Raw genomic sequence first — 19,325 nt, forward strand, 5'->3', positions numbered from 1 at the left:
AAAGGATTGTATTGGGTTAACATTCTTTCAAATTTCAGAGCTTGGGATAATGTTTTATATCCACCACAACATTAACACTGAGCTGTCTGCCGTGTTTCCTGATCTTCACAATGCTGTTTGTTCAATAATCCTCTCTAACAAAACTCTGAAACCTTTCAAAGAACAGCTGGATTCATGCTGAGATTAGATAATACACAGGTTGACTCTAAAGGCAGCTGGTTGCACCAGATTTTATTTTTATTTTTGGGAAGTAGGGTCAGAATAAAGGCTGCTGAAATCAAACCAAATTTTGCTTTAATTATTAAAATGTTTTCAATTTGATATAATATTTTCTTTCCACATTACAGCTATACTCTACTTCCTGTTTGTCTATCCGATGAAATTACAGTAATAATGCATTGAAGTTTATAGCTGCAACATGACAACATTGGAAAAACTAAAAGCAGTAACACTTTTGCAAAAACTTTGTAGTCTTCCTTTTATCTCCATAATTGTCCCTTTTTTAAATCTGTTTTTCTGGTGCACAGACAAGAAGAATTAGATGATGTAGGATTTAAACCACGATAACTGAATGCCTTTCTTGGCATCTGAGGTCACAGAGCTGTGTCCCCTCCAAAGAGAGTGATGCAAACCTGATGCAACAGGATTGTACGTGTAAAAACACCAGACATGTCTAAATAATGTATAAATGATTCATCTTGTTAGCCTCAACTCACAGGTTCAGTTGCCATCTTGTGCGCCAAATGATCAATGTCCTCCTATTATCCTCATGCACTCTCTCCAGTTCCATTCTCAGTCCTCTCCGCCTCTCCACAGGTCGTTCATGTTGCCCTCTGGGAGCCAAACAAAACATGGTTTTCTACAGCAAATAAGGAGCTAAAACACCATATGATCAGTCATGAATTATTTCTCTGTTATTGATTTGTAAAAAAAAAAAAAAAAAATCCCCCAGGAGTTTGAAAACAAGCACAACCAATGTTATTTCCGTTAAATAAATGCATCCCTTTTTAAACGGATGGTTTCTTTTAATGAGTGGATTTAGCAGAAAGTCAGGTTGTTATTGCAAGAGAAGTAAGTATGTTTGATTTTTTTCAGCATTATATGTGGATTACTGTGGCTTCCATGCAAATCTGAACTGCATTTAAGGGTATGCTGTCAATTTCATGCCTTCTCCTGCTCAAACTAGAGGCCTCATTGCCCTGTGGGTAGATAGCAGTTGGAGAGCACACATGGAAAAATAACAATCCAAAATGGAGAAGCAGCATATTCCCAAAGCAGCCCAGTTAAGTGTGTGCTAATGTTCATCACACTGTGGTATTTTCATGTTGATTTTTTTCTCCTTTCTTGCCCCGAAAGCCTTATTTAGATGGCAGACAAGAGTTTTGAACACACAACAGCCTGTAGTCTCTATGGACCGTACAGCTCTGCAAAAAACACAAGACCCAAATGAAGGCAGCAGGCAATATAACAACCATGAGTTCCTCACACCCGAAGACAAACCAGAGGACTCTAATAAACACACATACACACACGATCACCATCATTAACACTGCAGTAAGTTCAAATATCCTGTATCCTCATGGGAGAAGGTAGATTTTTATTTCTTACAAGTGGAAGAATCCAATTTTCTCCCTCCGCTCAGGTCCACATCTGTACGGCATCGCTGAATCAAATTCAAGTAAACCACTTTATTACTTTCTTTTTTCTCATTTTGGTATTTGCGTGTCCCTACAGAAAAAAAAACAAAAAACAAAAAAAACAAAGCTTGATGATATTTGGAGATAAGCGCAGATGTAAGAAAAGACTATCATGCTCGTGGAAATTGAATTAGAATCTTGCTGTGCATTTGCTTTTTGAAAGTCACGTTTTTTTTTTTTTTAAATCCTCTTATAGCCTTTCTCGGGGCAACCATTTGGACTATAACATCTGTCTTCTATTAAGAGCTTATTCAACTGTGGTTCAAAGAGATTTTTTAAAAATGTTTTTTCAATCCCTGACTTTTACTTTCAAATACATTTGAAGTATATAATTATAAGGACAGTAGATTATATTTAAGTATTTTTTTAATCCCCTAATTTAAATAAATTGGGGAAAAAAGTATTTGCACCCCACCAGAATTAAAGATTTGCATTTAGGGTAATTGTGCTCTTCCCAAATGAGGGATTAGTCCTGCAGGGTAAACAGGTTGAAGCTGTGATGCCTTGCACACAACGAAAAAAAGAAGAAAAAAAAAATGGGGGCCGCCCTGACCCTCTCTGTGTTCTCTCCTCTCAAATGTGGAACCTGACAGACTTTAGGGAACCAAACCATCCCACAGGCTGCCCACAGCTCTGAAGTCTGGCTGTTACAATATTAAAACCGCTGCCCAGATGTGTAAATCTGATGTATGATCAGCTGGGGGCTACACAATCCATAATCCTCTGTGATTTCTTCACTTTCTCCCCCCTCTGCTTTATACACACCTCCACGGGCACAGGCTTATTTCAAACTGATAATGTCTTGATAATGTTCCTAACAAGCAGAAAGAAAAACAGATTCCACTTATGAAGAGATATCAGCGAGACGGATACAAGATAAGAATGTGTTTGTCTCATTTTGGAGAGAAAAAAAAGACATGCAGCTACCTGCAGGTAAATAAACATTTCAGATTATTTCAAGCAAATAAAAACAAATTGCATGGAAAAGTTAGTTCAAAGATTAACCTCTGGGTTTTTTTTTTGTTAATGTTACCTTTAAAAAGATAGGAAAATGTATATAGGATGATACATAAATGTTAAAAGTGTCAGTAAGAATGTTAACGAGTAAATTAATCAAACATGTTCAGAATTATGTAGCAAAAAGGGTGGGGCTTTGGAATTAGACAGAAGTTAACAGTGAGGAGAAATGTGACTGAGGTCCCTTTAAGAGGTTTTCTAGTGGGGGGTGGGGGGGTAAACTGTAGCAACAGCACTGCTGATGTACAGTAAGGAGCATCCCTCTTCTGATATTCCTCCAGGCTGCTCCTGATTGGGCGACAAATCCCTTCTGCATGTGAGACCGGAGTTTGTATAGCAATAAATATTTAGACAAGCTGAGAAAGCTGTTGACTACAGCACTGGTATAAGAAGCAAAAAGGTATTTTAGCAAATAAAAATGTGGTGTTGGTGAAATAGTGAAGAGGTACAGGGGATGTGCAGGGCTGCTCTGCCTTGTCTTCTTTTAATTGGGCGCCTTGTTGGTCATTCATATTAAACAGGCAGGCGCAGTCGCAGTTCACAGGCCTTCTGGCAACATGTTTTATTTTGTATTTTTGGGAAAAGATTCTGTTGCAGTTAATAACATTAGGTATAGGTTACTGGTTGGATGAACTGTTGAAATGACAAAATAAATAGACCTACACTATAAAAATCCATTTTTCTTTTGTAGCCTATTTTATATTAATATTCACTTTTTTTTTGTCTTTGAGTAAAAGTTAAGTGTTATCAGAAAGAATTGGTCAAGAACTTTTGCTTGTATCCATCTTTTGCTAGTTAGGTGAAGGAGCTAATTCTAAAGGCAGACTATCTAGGTCAGATTCTCTTCAGGGATTTTTATTTTATTAATTTCATTTTATTTTAACTGATAAAGCCTCTTATTTTATGCTCATGAAATACTGACTTCAGTCGACCAATATGTAATGTATGCAAATGGTTAAACTGTCAATGTTTAGATTCGTCTGTGCACTGTACAAACAATTGATTTTTAACCAGCCATATTAGTTTGAATGTTTATTGCGGTAAAAAAATTGGTTCATTCTGATAAGATTATGTATTCATTTGCTAAAAAAACAACTAACTAAACAGATTTATTGGCGTTTGACAGAAAATCTGGGTCCAGGCAAGCATTAGCTGCATTCTTGTTTGTCGTAACAGTTTAGAAAAAAGAAAGGCCAATATAGGATTATATGAGTTGTATCATAGATAGTTAATTAAACTTATTAACAGTAAAAAGCTGTTATATGAGAATAATGTATGTGATGGGACAAGAATAATGGTTATATTAAAGTTAGGCTAGTGAAGTGACAGCAGAAGCGGTTGTCGAACTCCAAACTCAACTTCTAAACTCTGAGGGAATGTTTTAGCTGTAAGGACAAGGTTTATGTTACATTGTTAGAATATATATCATTTTGTGCTCGTTGGAAAACCAGTTCTCTTTGTGTTATGTTATAAAAATGGCTGTAGCTTGACAAATTCTTTTGTCTTTTTGCTCTTAAATTAAATTAGTTCAACTAAGAAATATGGATAAAATCATCCCTTTGATTGAATTGAAATCAGGGTAGATGAAAAATGATTAGCATCCTCTAAATTTAGAAATCTGGACCAGAAATGTATAAAGTATTAAAGCAGTACCTATTATTATTCTTTCTTTTTTTACAGTTTTAATTTTTTTTAACTATCTAATTACAGATTAAAATTAATTTGGATTTCTAAAATACAAACTAGTGTTCTAAAGATTTAGCAAAACAGAATTAAAATAATGATGAATAATCTAAAATAAAGCACTTTGCACTATTCCCAATTCTTAATAAGTAAAAAAAAAAAACTAGCACATTTCCAATACAGTCGGTTAGAAACGTCAAACATGTCTTATATGCTGACACTTCCATTTCTTAGGTATTTATGAGTAATACTGAATTTGTTTTGTTTACTAAATGAGCAAAGTTAGAAGTATTGGAATGTGCAGATTTACTTTGTCTGCCCTTTGTAAATTCTTACACCAGTTTTAGTGGTTAAATTCTAACAATTTCTGTCAGTGCAGTTTTAAAATCCTTATGTTGTCTATAGAATGTCTATAGAAATAAACACATCTTCCGTTTTTGGAAACATTAGCGGGAAATCTTGCACGCAATTTAGTTCGTCTTAAAAGCAATATATAATGAATATAAAACAGAGAAAAGTAAAGAATGTATTTATTATTATTATTAATGATCCCTATTCGTGGATTATATCGGTTTAAACGCCTCCTGTGAGCGCCACTTCTATTGTAGGGAATGATGTCGCGGCACACGACCGGGGAGCGCAGATTTGCGTCTGAAAGAGGATTTAGGTCTATTAGCGACAAAAGACGCAGTTCATGGCACAAGGGAGCGAGAGGGAGAGAGGGAGAGAGGGAGTGCGTTCGTCTTGTGCGTCAGCCCTGCACTGATGTGCAAGCGGGTCTCACTGATAAATGGAGAGACATCACACCGAGTCATTAGAGAGCTGAGATATGATAGTTTCACCGCGGCGGGCCGCTCAGGGCGACAGACCCAGGGGAGCGCGCTGCTCTCTCGGCCTTTTGTGTTTCTGTGCGCCCTGGACTGATGAACAACGCAGATAGTGTTAAGGTCTTTATGGGCTCCCCCATTCCCATAGAAAGCTTAAAAATAGACCCCCCCCCCCCCCCCCCCCGCAACTGTAAGTGTTTATTGATTTCTTATACCGCATTTAAAACCAAAAAGGATTAGATGGAAATACTCAAAAGAGCTATTAATATATAAAACTTAAAAATTAATTAGATTTTTTTTCATATCTTAATGCGCTGAGATGTTTTTCCTGGAATGAAAAATTTTTTTTTTTTAAATCAATCTTAAAAAAATAAATAAACACGTTTTTTTAACATCTGCTTAAATTTACTAATATAAAAAGTCACATTTTTCATTTTCTATCTACGGGTTTTCTGTCTTCACTATCAAAAAAAAAAAAAAAAAAAAAAGTCCATTCGGATATAGGTTTCATACAAAGTAGGCTACCAAATAAAGCGTAAACTCCACAATCCGCTGCGCTCGTATCACGTTGATTACATTTTCGCAGAATTAATTAGACGTAACAGCCATAACACTACCTCCTGCAGGAGCGACGCACCGTGAGCATTTTAATGACCCCGTAATTCAATTAACCGCCTCCATCAGTCCCATCATTGATTTGTGAGAGAAGAAAAAAAAAAAGAAAAAAGAAAGGGGTAAAAAAAAAAAAAAAAAAAGCTGCTGAAAGTTGAATTCTGCAAAGTAGAGGCGGCCTGTAATTGCCCAAGACACAGAGATCGGAGGGAAGAGTGGGTGTGGGTGGGTGGGTGTGTGGTGGGGGGGCTAGGTTGAGGTGGCTGTGTATAAATAGTGTAGCTCTCAAATACACAGCCACAACAGCAGGAGTGATCTCACCTCCTCTCCACCCCTTCTATCCTGTCGCCGCTGTCAGCCTCCACAGAAAAAGAGCGCAGAGCCGTCAGCAGCAGCAGCAGCAGCAGCGGCTGTGCAAGAAGAACAACAGATTCGTTTTACGGTGGATTTTTTTTTCACCCCCTGAAAAAAAAAAAAAAAAAAAACCAAACCAACAGGACCACTACTGAGCGACAGAGGCGAGCAACCATGGAAGAACTTACGGCATTCGTGTCGAAGTCTTTCGATCAGAAGAGCAAGGAGAGCAGCAAAGAGAGCATCACGTACAGGGAAGTTTTGGAGAGCGGCTTGGCTCGGGCTCGGGAGCTGGGCAGCCCGGAGACCAACCTGCAGGACATTACGGACACCAACCACTGCCCCGTGCACCTCTACAAGGACCACGTGGAGCTGGAGAAGGAGAAACTGAAGGACTTTAATGTTTCCAGAGCGACAGATGGTGAGCCCTTATTTTCAGATTTTTTTTTAATAGAAAAAAAAAAGAAATCAGTATTATGTTGCCGAAAATATCTCAAGATCAGCCTTTCCCCCCCAATGGAATTATATTCACGAATTAACGCGTAAAAAGCATTTAAATGTGGATATGGACCCTATTAAAAAAAGAAAAGTTAACAGTTTATTGGGAGATTATTGCACATAAAGAGGCGGGCCTTTCGTTTGAGCAGCACTTTAACTATTTAATGTTTTCAAAAATGTATTTTATAAAGATAATAATAATAAGAGCAATGATTTTTCTCAGAAATTGTCATGTTTTACAAACTAAATAAACGTTCGATAATACTTAGTAAGTTGTCCATTGGATACATTGGTGTTTAGAATATTGTGCCATAAATATAAAAAAAAACAAAAAACAAATAGTATCATTGTAGTAGTATTTTTTTTATTATTTTTTCTCTTATATATTAAATACATAAAATTTGATTTCGGTTAGATTTTACATCCTCTAATCCAACATTTAAAACTTCCCCTGTAATTTTATCATGATAATAAATTTCCCTTGCAATTGAATTGCCTTTATCAATCCTAATGCTTCCAATCTCTTCCATCCCTTTTTTATTTAAATGTTCTGCACCTACTGAAAATATAATTTAAACAGTTAGGCCAAAACTTACTGTCGCGCATTTAAAACAATATTTTCTCTAGCATTTATAAAAAAAGATGCAATTTAAAAACAGAATTAGAGGCCAGACTGTATCCACTGCTTTTAAACGTTTAGTTAACAGTTATTACTCATTTGAGACCCAGCTTTCCTCTATGTTACTCTGCACCTCTTTGCCAAAAAGGATCAAAGCAGGGTGATTGACTTAATCAACATTTATATAAATCTATCAGCATTCAGCTTGAGGACTAATGGGATTCACGTCAGGAAAGAACAACAAATGCAAAAAACTGGGATTAAGCAGATTTGTAATCCAAACTGCTGACAGCCGTGTTACTAATAATAGGACAGCAGTGATTTTAACTGTAAAAGAAGAAAGCAAACTGAGGCAGCTATAATTAATTCAGGTTGGGTTGTATAGTATATATATATATATATATATATAGCCTATATATATATATATATGTGGTGACTTTACAGATGTATTCATTCTTCTTTCTGTTGACTTAATGTCTTTTATCTCGCTGTATACTGGTTTACATATAGACTTCCAAGCTGAAAGGTCTACTTCAAAGTCCACACTGGGTCATGTTTTTTTTTTTTTTTTTTTTTTTTTGGTGCTGCATGGTGTCAAACAGCCAGGCCCTTAAGGCCCCTGGATGGCCCCCATTATCTTGGCTGAATATTGGACCCAGCATGAAAGTCTGTGTGGGTTTTATTGCAAACCAATCTATGTGTTTGATATAAAACCCACTCGGTTTTTTTCTCTTTTTTTTAACCACCAAACTGTTCCCAACAGGGATATACGAGTGCAAAGAGAAAAAGGAGGACGTCAAGTCCGAGGACGAGGACGCACAGGGCAAACTGAAGCAGCGGCGGAGTCGCACTAACTTTACCTTGGAGCAGCTCAACGAGCTGGAGCGGCTCTTTGATGAGACGCACTACCCGGACGCTTTCATGAGAGAGGAGTTGAGCCAGAGACTTGGACTGTCAGAGGCCAGAGTGCAGGTGCAGAATCAACCCTTTCTTTCTTCTTTTCTTTTCTTTTTAAAATCCCCATGCATGTGACAAAAAAAACGGGAAAGATTTCTGCAGACTGCTGCCTATAGAAGTAAGCCTCCCCACCAAGCGCTCATCGTTTCAAGCTCCTGTTAATTGTTCTGTGCGCTGCATCAGTAATTGAATCTTGCAACAACCACAAGTATACATAGAGTTTATTTGGAAAAAAAAAAAAAAAAAAACTGAAGTTGATTTGATTTAATTGTCAATGATACATGAAAAATGTAAACTTATTTCAAAAAAATTTTCAATATTATTTTCACTAAGAAAATTTCTAATTATATTGTATTATTTAAATGTTCCTCAGTGGAATAAAAAAACAAACAAAAAAAAACATCATGATTATATTGAAGATTTCCAGCATTAACATTTCAACATGAAGCCCTCATATAGGATACTTAACATCTATGGGAGTCTTTTATTATTACTAATAAGGTTGCCAAGATCTTCTCTTCATTTTGACATTAAAATGTAAGCATTTAAGCCTATAGGTTTGGGTAAAATCTTTTCTAAATCACAAGGATTTATTTGAGCTAATTTCAACACAATTAAGACATCATAAGGCATATTCATGTTGACGTTTTTCCATCGTTCATTTTTTTAAACCATTTTAAGGTGGTTGAGACCAAATTAAAATTCAGTATTTTCTTTTATCATATAAAAAAAAAATACTTTTTTTGAAATAAAAACGAATGCTGCCCTTATGGTGCAAAAGAAAAAAGCAACAGATCTGTATATGTTGTTGTTGTTTTTTTTTTATTTTTTTATAATTTACTCCAAAACTAATTAAGGGAAAATGGATTATTGATTAATTCGCACAATTTATATAGCAAAGTGAACAGTTTATAAATATTCAAACGTGCAGTTTATATACTAGTTTGTTTTCTGTGATGTACTATGTTATTCAAATTAGTAGCTTAATAGTAAGTTTGCTTCCATTACAAAGCAGCGTAATTCGCTATATATAACCGGGGATATAAGAACCTATAGTCTGAAAAGGAAACGAGAGGCCTGCAAAGTGTTGGAAGGGGTGGTTAAAAAAAAGAAAAAAAAAAGGAAAAAAAAAACCTTCCCAACAATGATTAAAATGAATGAAGAGCCTGAATGGCCGCTTCAAGGGACGCGCTCTTATGTCAACTCGTATCCCTCCTCATTTTCTTTGCAATATCTGCCACCGGCTTTGATGTAGTGTCCCCATAAAAACAGATTAGAAATAACTCGATTGTGGAAGCAACTCTGCTGCTGTTCAGATCTATCTAATCAGATGAATAAGCCCCATCATAGAGCTTTATGAGCGGGGCGACTGCACCATTTTGGAGCTGAACACTGTCGGACTGCGGCTGACAGCGCGACGCGGGGGTGAAACTGCAACCCCAGCTAATAAAGTGTGTTCATTAGAATAATTTACGGCGGGCAAAGTCCTAGCAGTCTTGGTGTTTTGTTTTTTTTCCCCTCTCAAATCAGGATTCTAAGCGCCCAGAATCCAACAAGATCTCAGAGAGCCTTTTTTGTGCAGCGGGGTCGCTGTATAGGCTGTGAACCTGCGCTCCGAGCAGCTGTCAATGAATCTAATTGAAAGTTATGAGAGCTTGGTGAGGAGCAGGCAGTAATCCGGTTAGGACTAATATCTCTGGCTTTTCTGGCGCGCCGCTAAATTAAATGTCATTATTCACTGTCTCTAATAAAAAATCAAAAAGGAAATGAGATTAGGGTATTTGTGAAGCGCATCATTGAGTGGCCCTTAATGAAGAAATAACTGTCTGAACCAGTGTAGTTCACTTTGCTTAACATACTGGCGCGTAATTGGAATTGATCCGGGGCCCGTCTTAATATTAGCCTTGATTTATCTGAGGGATGGCTGTTGCGTGGATGCAAAAAAAAAAAAAATCACCTGGGATACTGATAAACACGTTTGTATTGCTGAAGAGCAGATCAAACACAGACAGAGCACAGTCCAAAATGGAACGCGTTATTGTTATTAATATAATTTAATATAATATAATAGACATTTTTAAAAGCTTATACATTATTTCAAGATAGAGTTTTATGTTCTTGCCATTTCCCCCCCTCCCCTCTGTCACTAATGACACCGTTTATTGACTGGCCCCCCTGTTGCTGCAGTAATACCCAGGGACGCAGCTCCTTTACGCAGCTGGAATCGGGCTAGTGGCGCCCTGACTGTGAGTCATCACCGGTCTGCTGCCCCCCCACCTCATTCCCCCCTCCTGTTAGGTCCGCCACCGACACACTAATTTCGCATCTGTAAATGATAATCATTGCGGGGGTCGAAGGGGAGGGGAGATAATGTTATTCAACGAAGCAAATTAAGTTGATGGCGATTAACAATCCAGGCCCAGCATATCGCCCGCAGCTTTAAAAGGCAGGCTGCAAATTGGGGAGATGGTTAATGACATGAACGACACATCACCACAGTGATTCCTTTTTTTCTCTCTCTCTTTTTTAAATTATTATTCAGATATTTGTTGTTTTGGTGGTGGCATCCCTTCATAATTTTGTAGTATTTATTTTGTTGTTTTAGTTCATTTGAAATTCATTTTCTTTTTATAATTAATATATTTCATGTTAATTTCACCTGACCATTTCTTTCATTTTGTTAAGGTCAACTGTAAACCTTTTCATATATATTATCCTTTTAACATATTTTTGGAATACATGTTGGAAGTTTTATTTTCTACTTTTACTAATTGCATTATTTTGTCCCCTTTAAATGCAGGTCTGGTTCCAGAACAGAAGGGCGAAATGTCGAAAGCAAGAAAATCAAATGCACAAAGGTAAATATCGCCCTCAACACTTATCAACTATTTCAGCCATATTCTTCATGTATTGTATTTATATTCAGATTGTATTTATACATGTTTTTATATAAATTCTTTTTTATATTTATGTGCAAAAAATCTGTGATCTCCTCATCTCACATAACAACAACTGTCTGGCTGCCTGACAGACATCTTTCCCTTCTCCCCAGGTGTGATTCTGGGCAGCGGTAGTCACCTGGATGCTTGCAGAGTAGCACCCTATGTCAATATGGGCGCCCTGCGAATGCCCTTTCAACAGGTAGGCCATGTTTTTCAAGGTTCAAACCTGAATCCTTTGGGAAATGTAAGCGGAGGGCGAATAAGATGAATTAAGGAGCAATTCTTACTTTGCAGTTTCTGAAGTCAGTGTAACTGTTGGGATTTCTTTTTTAGTTTGTGTCGTGTTCATGTATGATAATATGGAAATAGGCACAGGGTAATTACTGGTTTTGAGGTCTGCAAAAAGTCACAGTTTCAAAACCGCTAGAATTTTCCTACGCACTGTCGTAAAGTTCTTTACTTAGAAAAGCTGAGGGGATTTGGGGTTTTATTCAATTTGGTGGGGCATGTGATAAAACACAGCTCCACCTCCCACACCTGTTGCTGCTCACTGCTGGTCAGATGGCTTAAATAAGGCTTTTTAATGTTTCCTGGAAATACAAGAACGACAAATTTGTCTGTTTAATAACATTTTAAGTTGTGAGGAACAGGGCCAGTAGCAAGAATAATTATCAAACTAATATTAGCTTGTGTTGTTTTGTAAAGAGCAAAAATGCCTAAAAGGTATAATACTTTTTGCCAAACTGAGAGGGCGGTTTGCTTAATTCTATGTATCAAATGTATTGTATCTTAAAGAGTGCTAAAAAATATTTTTGTTTCTGTTTTAATTTTTGCACTTTTTACAGAAGGTTATCATGTTGCAATAATCTTACAGAAGCTCATGCTTTCATGGAACTGGAGTCAGAATTTTCACACTTATAAATTCATATGCAACTATATAAAGTTGCTTCATGTGAAATGGAGAGAGACGGATCAAATATTGGTGCAACCTTTAGCGTCTTTCCCTCTCCTTTCATAGAGAGACAGAAGAGAGGTAGAGGCCACTCATCTGATTCGGCAATGTATTGGTTTCATATCTGAACCAGCTACTGTGTTGTCTGCTTGACCCTAGTGAAAAAGCAGGTGCCTAATTAAGCCAACAGTGCGGCAGGCGTGAGCACAACATAAAAGGAGATGATGAAAGCGGGGGGAATGGAGTGGGCTCTGATGGATATTGGCATTGAGAAAGCTGGCAGGGGCGGAGGCTTGGAGGCCTGCATACTGAGAGAGGCATGCTGAATGGGGCTGGAACAGGCTGTGGGCATAGATGCAGTGGATAGCTGCAGGTTTGCAAAAGTAAAGGTGGATTAGAAAGGTTCCCCCCTTTCCAACAGTTACTCATCTGCTTATATGCTTTTTGAGTTAAACTCAAGGCTCATGTTTTTTGTTTCGTTTTCAAAAATTATAGCAGGATTGTAGTTTAAAGTATATGGGAGGGGTGGACGAAATAAACTTAAAATACGGGCATCATATTTTATTGCATCTATAGAAATACAATAGTGATATAAAAGTATTAAAATGTCCATCAGTATTTTTAGACAACACATAAGAACTTTAAAAAATAAAACATCCACTGTATTTATATCCACTATAGCTCAAACATATTTTGTGACCCTAGTTGTTTTATATAAAAAAATTGTTTTCATTCAAGGTGTGTGTTTCTGATTGCAAACGGGACATCTTTCAAATTATACCATAAGAATGTAAAAGAAAAATTTCCTTTTTATGTATTTGTATTTTATAGAAAAACAGTCTTATAAAAAACACACTCACTCTTATGTGTTTTTTTTTATATTTTTTTTTTCCTTTACAATTTTGACTATTCCATCCTTTGATGTTTTCTGAGGCTTTTAGGTTGGAAGGCCTCATTACCATCACCCTAATCTCTTTATGATATGAATCATTTTGGTTTTAATGATAATTACTTTGTTTAAATTTAGCAGTGCTTATGTCGCTGCTACAAAGGACATGATATTTTTAATCATATATATTAAAACGTTGATTGATATAACCGAATAAATAACAATGTGAGGTTTCTCAATCATCAGAATGTAGCGTTCAAATAATTTCCTTCTCCGTCACTGATTGAAATTTCCTATTCCTAGTGCAGTGTACTCAAAGCTGTGTGTTTATTTGAGTAAGTACGTTTTTTTGTCTGCAGCTGCTTTTGTTTGGGATGCCTTTGCAGAATGCATTTGCGGTTCAGACTCATTTTCCCTTTCATTTGCCTTTAGCTCAAGTCATTTTTTGGTATTTGGTATGCCAAGCTGAAAGGAAGCAAAGTGAAAAATAAATATTTAGTTCAGGTTAAAAACTTTGCGTTGACCAATTCTATTTTGGTTAGAGACCAAAGCGTGAAGTACTTTAGTTACCCCCCCCTTTCTTTCATTTTTTTCCTGTGGTGCTTGAAGCACATGAGAAATGGCAACAGGGCTCAGTTCTCTCCCTCTGAAGTATGCTGATGCTTAATTTTCACCTACTTATAAAATAATTGCCAAGAATGTGAAACTGATATCTTATGCTCCTTATGGTTTCTGCTTCCTTTTTTTTCTGCTTAACTCAGGGATATGTCTGAATAAATATTTATAACTCCAAATGTCTTTTTAGTGCAAAAGTTGTTTATTTATGCAATCAAATACATAATCAGGATTACAGGCCTGTATATTTTGGAGTTAAAGAGATCTGTTCTGGGTTTTGGAAAGACTTTGATTTGGCGATTGAATTGGATATGGTCTCTAGGAGCAATGTATGATTCATTAACTTTTAGAATAGCTGACACGAAGAAAGGGCTAAAGTGTCGACCGTGGCCCTCAGCTATTTTCTTTGAAAACACACCGTAAGCAACAGCTTTGAGGGGGAGCTTAATAGTGTCAGACTGTGAAACCTAAATCCTAGCCTCCTTTTACAATCATGATGACTAACTCCCTATTTTGCTCCTCTGCAGGTTCAAGCACAGCTACAGCTGGACGGAGTCACCCATTCACATCCCCACCTACATCCTCACCTTGCCGCTCACGCCCCCTACCTGATGTTCCCACCCCCTCCTTTCGGACTACCTATTGCCTCCCTTGCCGACTCCGCCTCAGCGGCAGCAGCAGTGGCGGCGGCCGCCAAAAGCAACAGCAAGAACTCCAGCATCGCTGACCTGCGACTCAAGGCAAGAAAACACACGGAGGCTCTGGGACTCTGACCCCACCGGGCTGCCCCTCCGCTCGCCTGATGCCCATAATCACCTCTCACACAAGACTGGGCCTGTGAAACTGGGCTGTGACACTCACAGTTAAATACTAAACTAAACAAAAACACTGAGTGAGAATGAAAGAGAGGAACATATACAGAGAGAAAGGGGTAGAGAGAGTGTGTGTGGGAGAGGAGGAGGAGGAAAGTGGGAGGGGAGGGAAGAGTGGAGGAAGAAAATAAAGCAGAAGGAGGAGGAGGGAAAATTGTCACAAAACCAGCTGCCAAAACAAACCACTTGTAGAGAACGGTAATTAAATACCAGTGAAATCACCTTTTACTTTTCGCCCAACAGGCAGGACTTCTGCGGGGCCAGTGGCTCAGTCCACTCCAGGCACAGATCACATCCCAAGGACCGTACAAACACATGTGGATGTCTGTCTGAGGGCCAGGACGGGGGCCCCCCGTCAGACCAGAGGACGTTAGAACAAAGCAAACTGGCAGGGTCAAGAGCAGAGACTCGCTGCCACTGGCTGCCGTCACAAACAGAGGGGTCGAGCTTTTTTTTAGGGAGGGGGGGGAGGCAGGCCCACACATCATCTCACCAAAGCTTTGGAATGGCTTTCACCTTTCCACCCCGCTCAGTAGTTTGAAGAAGAAAAACAAAAAAAAGGCCATATTTGTCTCCAACCACTGTGTTTGCTGCTGCTGCAGAGTGCATGAGCTCTCATGGAGGACCGTACCATGGCCGGTCCCCCATCGCCCACCTGACGCAACTTCTCAACAGCTGTTTTTAACACTGCCGTTCAGCAGCCCTGTTAAAGTCAAAGGTCTCCATCCCAAAAAAACATTGCTCTTTTAGTGGACCTGTGCTGTAACAAGAGAAACAACCCTCTGTTTGTTTTTGTTTTGCTTTGCTTTGGGAAGTGAGAGACTTTTTTTGTGGGATGCTGGACTTGTGACGGAATGAAATCCTCCTCATGGCGTGCTCTCTCTTACTACATTTCCTTCTTGTTGTGTTGTAACTAAGGTAAAAGAAGTGAAGATAGCCTTTGCACTTCAGGTCTTGTAAGAGGGTGTTTACAAATGGCACTACAAGCGAAACTACTTTACTAATTAAAGAGGGAGGGGAGGGAGGGTTTTGATATCATCACGATAAGCAAAGGGTATAATGGGAATTTCTTTGTTTTTGCTTTTGTAATTCTGAAAATATGAACCAAGCATCAGTCAAACTGAAATGCAGATGTGTGCAGTTTAAGTGCAATACTGTAAATAGCAAAAAAAAAAGTTACAACAGCTAGCAGTTAATCCTCGATGATAGAAAAAGAAAAAAACAAAAAAAACTCTTTCCTTGTTTTCCATGCACTGTTGGAAAGTTAATTTCTTAACGGCAGTGCATGTTTTATTTCAATCAAGAAAAATTAATCAGGTGCCATATCCCGCAAAGCTCACACGTATTCTGACGTTTTGTTTCAACAGGCACATCTGTCTGGGAAGACATGAGCACAGATTTTGGATGCTGCAAAGACAAGACATAAAATCTAACCTACTTTGAGATTTTGAATATTTTGAACAAATTAAGTCTGCAACATCAGCAGGCAGTTCAGTACAATTAGCTGACTTTTTGCATGTAATAACAGATATTTTTTACCAGTCCTTCCCAGATAATTTAGATTAGATTTCCTTATTTTAAACAAAACAATTCAATCTAATTCAAAGCAACACTGCAGCACTAGATATGTAGATCATTTTCAGGTCTATGTATACCTCCAAACATTTTCTACGTTATCAGACCTCCATTTAAAAATGTTTATCTATGTCTCCATTTTTAAATTAAACCTATGAGTGTTTTATTTTATTTATTATTTTGTCTGAAAGTTTTATGGATGAAATACAAGTGTACATTTTTACATGGCTTTGCATTTATTTTTGTAATGTTTTTTTTTAAGTGTTTAATTTGAATTAGGAGGTGTGGCCGTAGTGCATCGTTTGCCTAAAAAAAGAAAAAGAAAAAAAAAGCGTAAAAAATAAAATAAAAGGTAATGTAGCGTGTCTGAGTTTACAAAGATTTCAGGGATGGTTGAACTTAAACAATTCTCCATGGAATTTGTTGTACCCATTCAAAGGATTTTCATTTCATATGCAAGCATGCCTATACATGGATCATCGTACAGCTGTTTTTGTTTCCACCCCTTTTTGATTCACAAAATATGAATGTACATCTTGTACGAATAAAATATCAATAAAGCTATAAATATTTGTACTTGAGTTTTGATTTTTGTTATCACTAAAAGTTATCTAGTTTTATTAATAAAATGTAAGGAGATGTCAGTCAGATTCATACCTCATAGTTTTCTTTGAGACTGATCGACTAATTCCAGTTCGTCTTATTTTTGGAACTTGTGGTATTTATTGAGAAAATGTGGCAGGATGGTTTGGTTGAGGACTAAGGCCTCCGTTTATTGATTACAAGCTCTACACTTGTATCACTGTTGAGCCCATTGATTTAAAAAATTTAAACCCCTTTAAAAGACTGAAAAAAAAAAGTTTCAGAAGTATCGAAGGAAATTTGTCCTATCTATCTCTGTCCAACAGCAAACATTCAGAAATGTCTTACATTTTATTTTTTATGTTTTCTTTTTGCCAACATGCAGGGGAGTCTCTCCAAGTTTTGCATCCTGAGAATCAATATCAATGTGAGCTGAGAGCTGACATTCATGTCGGATCTGTTGCAGCAGACCAAGCTCATTGCATACACTCCACAACACATGCAGGCAGAGCAAATTGAGCTGCTTGATGCAACTCATTTCTCACTGTGTGTCAAGCTACAGCAGAAAGATATGGTTTCGGAAGTCTGGCCCTTATGTCATCAGTAAAGTTAGAGGAGATAGATACAAGTTTAACTTGTCTGGGCTCATTCTTGTTCCAGGCTTCAATTGTATTGTTTACCAGTTGGTTGTTAGGTATGGCAATGCCTGCATTAGCAAACATTTGAATTAGACAGTTCAGACTTCAGAGTTCCTTTGCTTCCTTATGTTGGCAACAACTCTCAAGAGTTTGGCCAATGTTCCCCTTTACTTCAATCCTTTTTTGTTTTTATGGCTTGAGAAATGTATCACTGAGAAGAATCCGTTTCTTGGAGCTATAGAGCTATAGGATCTAGCAACACCTGAGCTCCATTACAGATGACCTTATCCTGCCTCTCCTATCGGTGTAGAGGCCTTGCAGTTCAATGCTGGAATTATAAGCAGAAGTAAATACTATGTATTTTGGACTTATCAAACTGCCAACAAATTGTAAATTCTAAGTATTTTTCTTTAAAATTACTTATTTTATTCTGCACCACTTCAGACATTCAGCAGATTAATTATTTTTGAGAAATTGATGATTTTGAAAGAACCTATGACCTTTATGAGGGGTGCATTTAGACTAAAGTTTGCCAGAGTTGATGGTAAATGGTTCGGCATTGAAAATGTTTTACTTTTGTTTCACTTGTCTTAAAAGTTCATGAACTGCAGTTAGTTAAAGCATGTACGCGCAATCCACTTGTTCTAGCTTTACATACGAACTAGATTCTGCCCATCTATTATAGTTGGCCTCTGTTTTTTAAATATATTAACTTCCTTTGGGAGCCTAAGTCCAGATGTGAGTGTGTTTCTGTGTGTACAAAGTAATTACTCCCCATGTTATAGTGGCTTATTGTTTGAAGCTTATACACAGAATTAGCCCAAATGGCGTCCTGTTGAGTGTGGTACCCCCAACAAGGTCACTGTGCCTTTAATTTGTACCTCTGTGCTCATACATCAAGATTGAGTGATATAGTCGCAGACTGATGGCTCTGTATTTACCCGCTGACCCCTCTGGTTGGGGCCTGGTCTGGAAATAACTGCATCCTTTTATGTGTACTAATAATTAGAAAGGCGCACACAGCCATCCATCAGCCGCCAATGAGCCATGTGGCTGCTTTGTCAACATGCTCAAGCACATAAAGCTATTTATGTTGGCCACAAGTAACAAATACACAATAATATATTAATAGTGAGGGGGCTGGTGAGGGTGTTTAAGACAGAGAGAGAGGGAGTATGGGGGCATGTGGTGGTTATTTTTCCACAATTTTTTTTTTTTTATTAATCTGGGATTTCGAATGCTTTAAGTTCCCAAATGTGTTTCCTGGATTACAGTTTCTTGGTAAATTATTCATAATTCGTGATCTTTTTTTTCCAGTTTTTTTACTATACAACAAACATCTGAGTGGTTACTGGAATTACATGTGATAGACAAGCACAAAGTGGGGCATTCCTGGGTGTTGGAAAGAAAATGATACATGATTTTATGCAGTTTCTTAGGAATAAAAATCGAAAAGGTTGAAAGAACATATGCTGGAATTCCTTTTAATCGGAAACCCCTGAATAAAATATGAATAAAATCCACTGCATCTAATTTAAAAAGGTTAATTTATACATTAAAAAATAAATCAACGCAATTGTAATGAAATATAGCAAACAGATAAGGGATAACGCATTATATTGTATAAACGCAAGGTCAAGTTTAAAAAGAGTGTTGTTTTTCGACATGTCAAGAAACTGTTCATTCATACACTAAAAAGTAAAAAGTATCTCACATTATTCATCAAAACTGACAATCTGGGCAAAGGAGTGCTAATCAGATAAAAACGCCAAGATGCTCCTGGTGACCTGCAGCTCAGTTTGGACGATCTGTCAACAGTAAAACTGTTTCTCCTGCACTGCACCAACCTTAACTTTACTAGGAAGATGCGAGAAGGAGAGCATGTTGAAGGAAAGCCATGAGAGAGTCCATCTACCTTTCACATGGTTTTCTGACAAAAATGTAAAAAAAGTTAAGTTTACAAGTAATATTTCAATTAGCATTCAAAACAGCATCA

The 19,325-nt window shown here is 37.5% G+C and overlaps 1 protein-coding gene across 2 annotated transcripts; it reads left to right on the forward strand.

The window, feature by feature from the left end:
* The first annotated feature begins 6,120 nt into the window (after positions 1–6,120).
* On the forward strand, positions 6,121–16,685 carry shox (short stature homeobox). Of its 2 annotated transcripts, none has more exons than XM_038284803.1 (6): positions 6,121–6,611; positions 8,071–8,279; positions 11,065–11,122; positions 11,296–11,405; positions 14,190–14,402; positions 14,778–16,685. In XM_038284803.1, the coding sequence occupies exons 1-6, from the start codon at positions 6,365–6,367 to the stop codon at positions 14,865–14,867; spliced, it is 927 nt and encodes a 308-aa protein (XP_038140731.1). In that variant the 5' UTR covers positions 6,121–6,364; the 3' UTR covers positions 14,868–16,685. The 2 variants fall into 2 exon arrangements, with proteins under 2 accessions (XP_038140731.1, XP_038140732.1); XM_038284804.1 differs by having other exon boundaries at positions 11,317–11,405.
* The last annotated feature ends 2,640 nt before the right edge of the window (positions 16,686–19,325 follow it).

This window comes from Cyprinodon tularosa, unplaced genomic scaffold, assembly GCF_016077235.1.
Source record: "Cyprinodon tularosa strain WSP-4 unplaced genomic scaffold, ASM1607723v1 ctg202, whole genome shotgun sequence".
Taxonomy (NCBI): domain Eukaryota; kingdom Metazoa; phylum Chordata; class Actinopteri; order Cyprinodontiformes; family Cyprinodontidae; genus Cyprinodon; species Cyprinodon tularosa.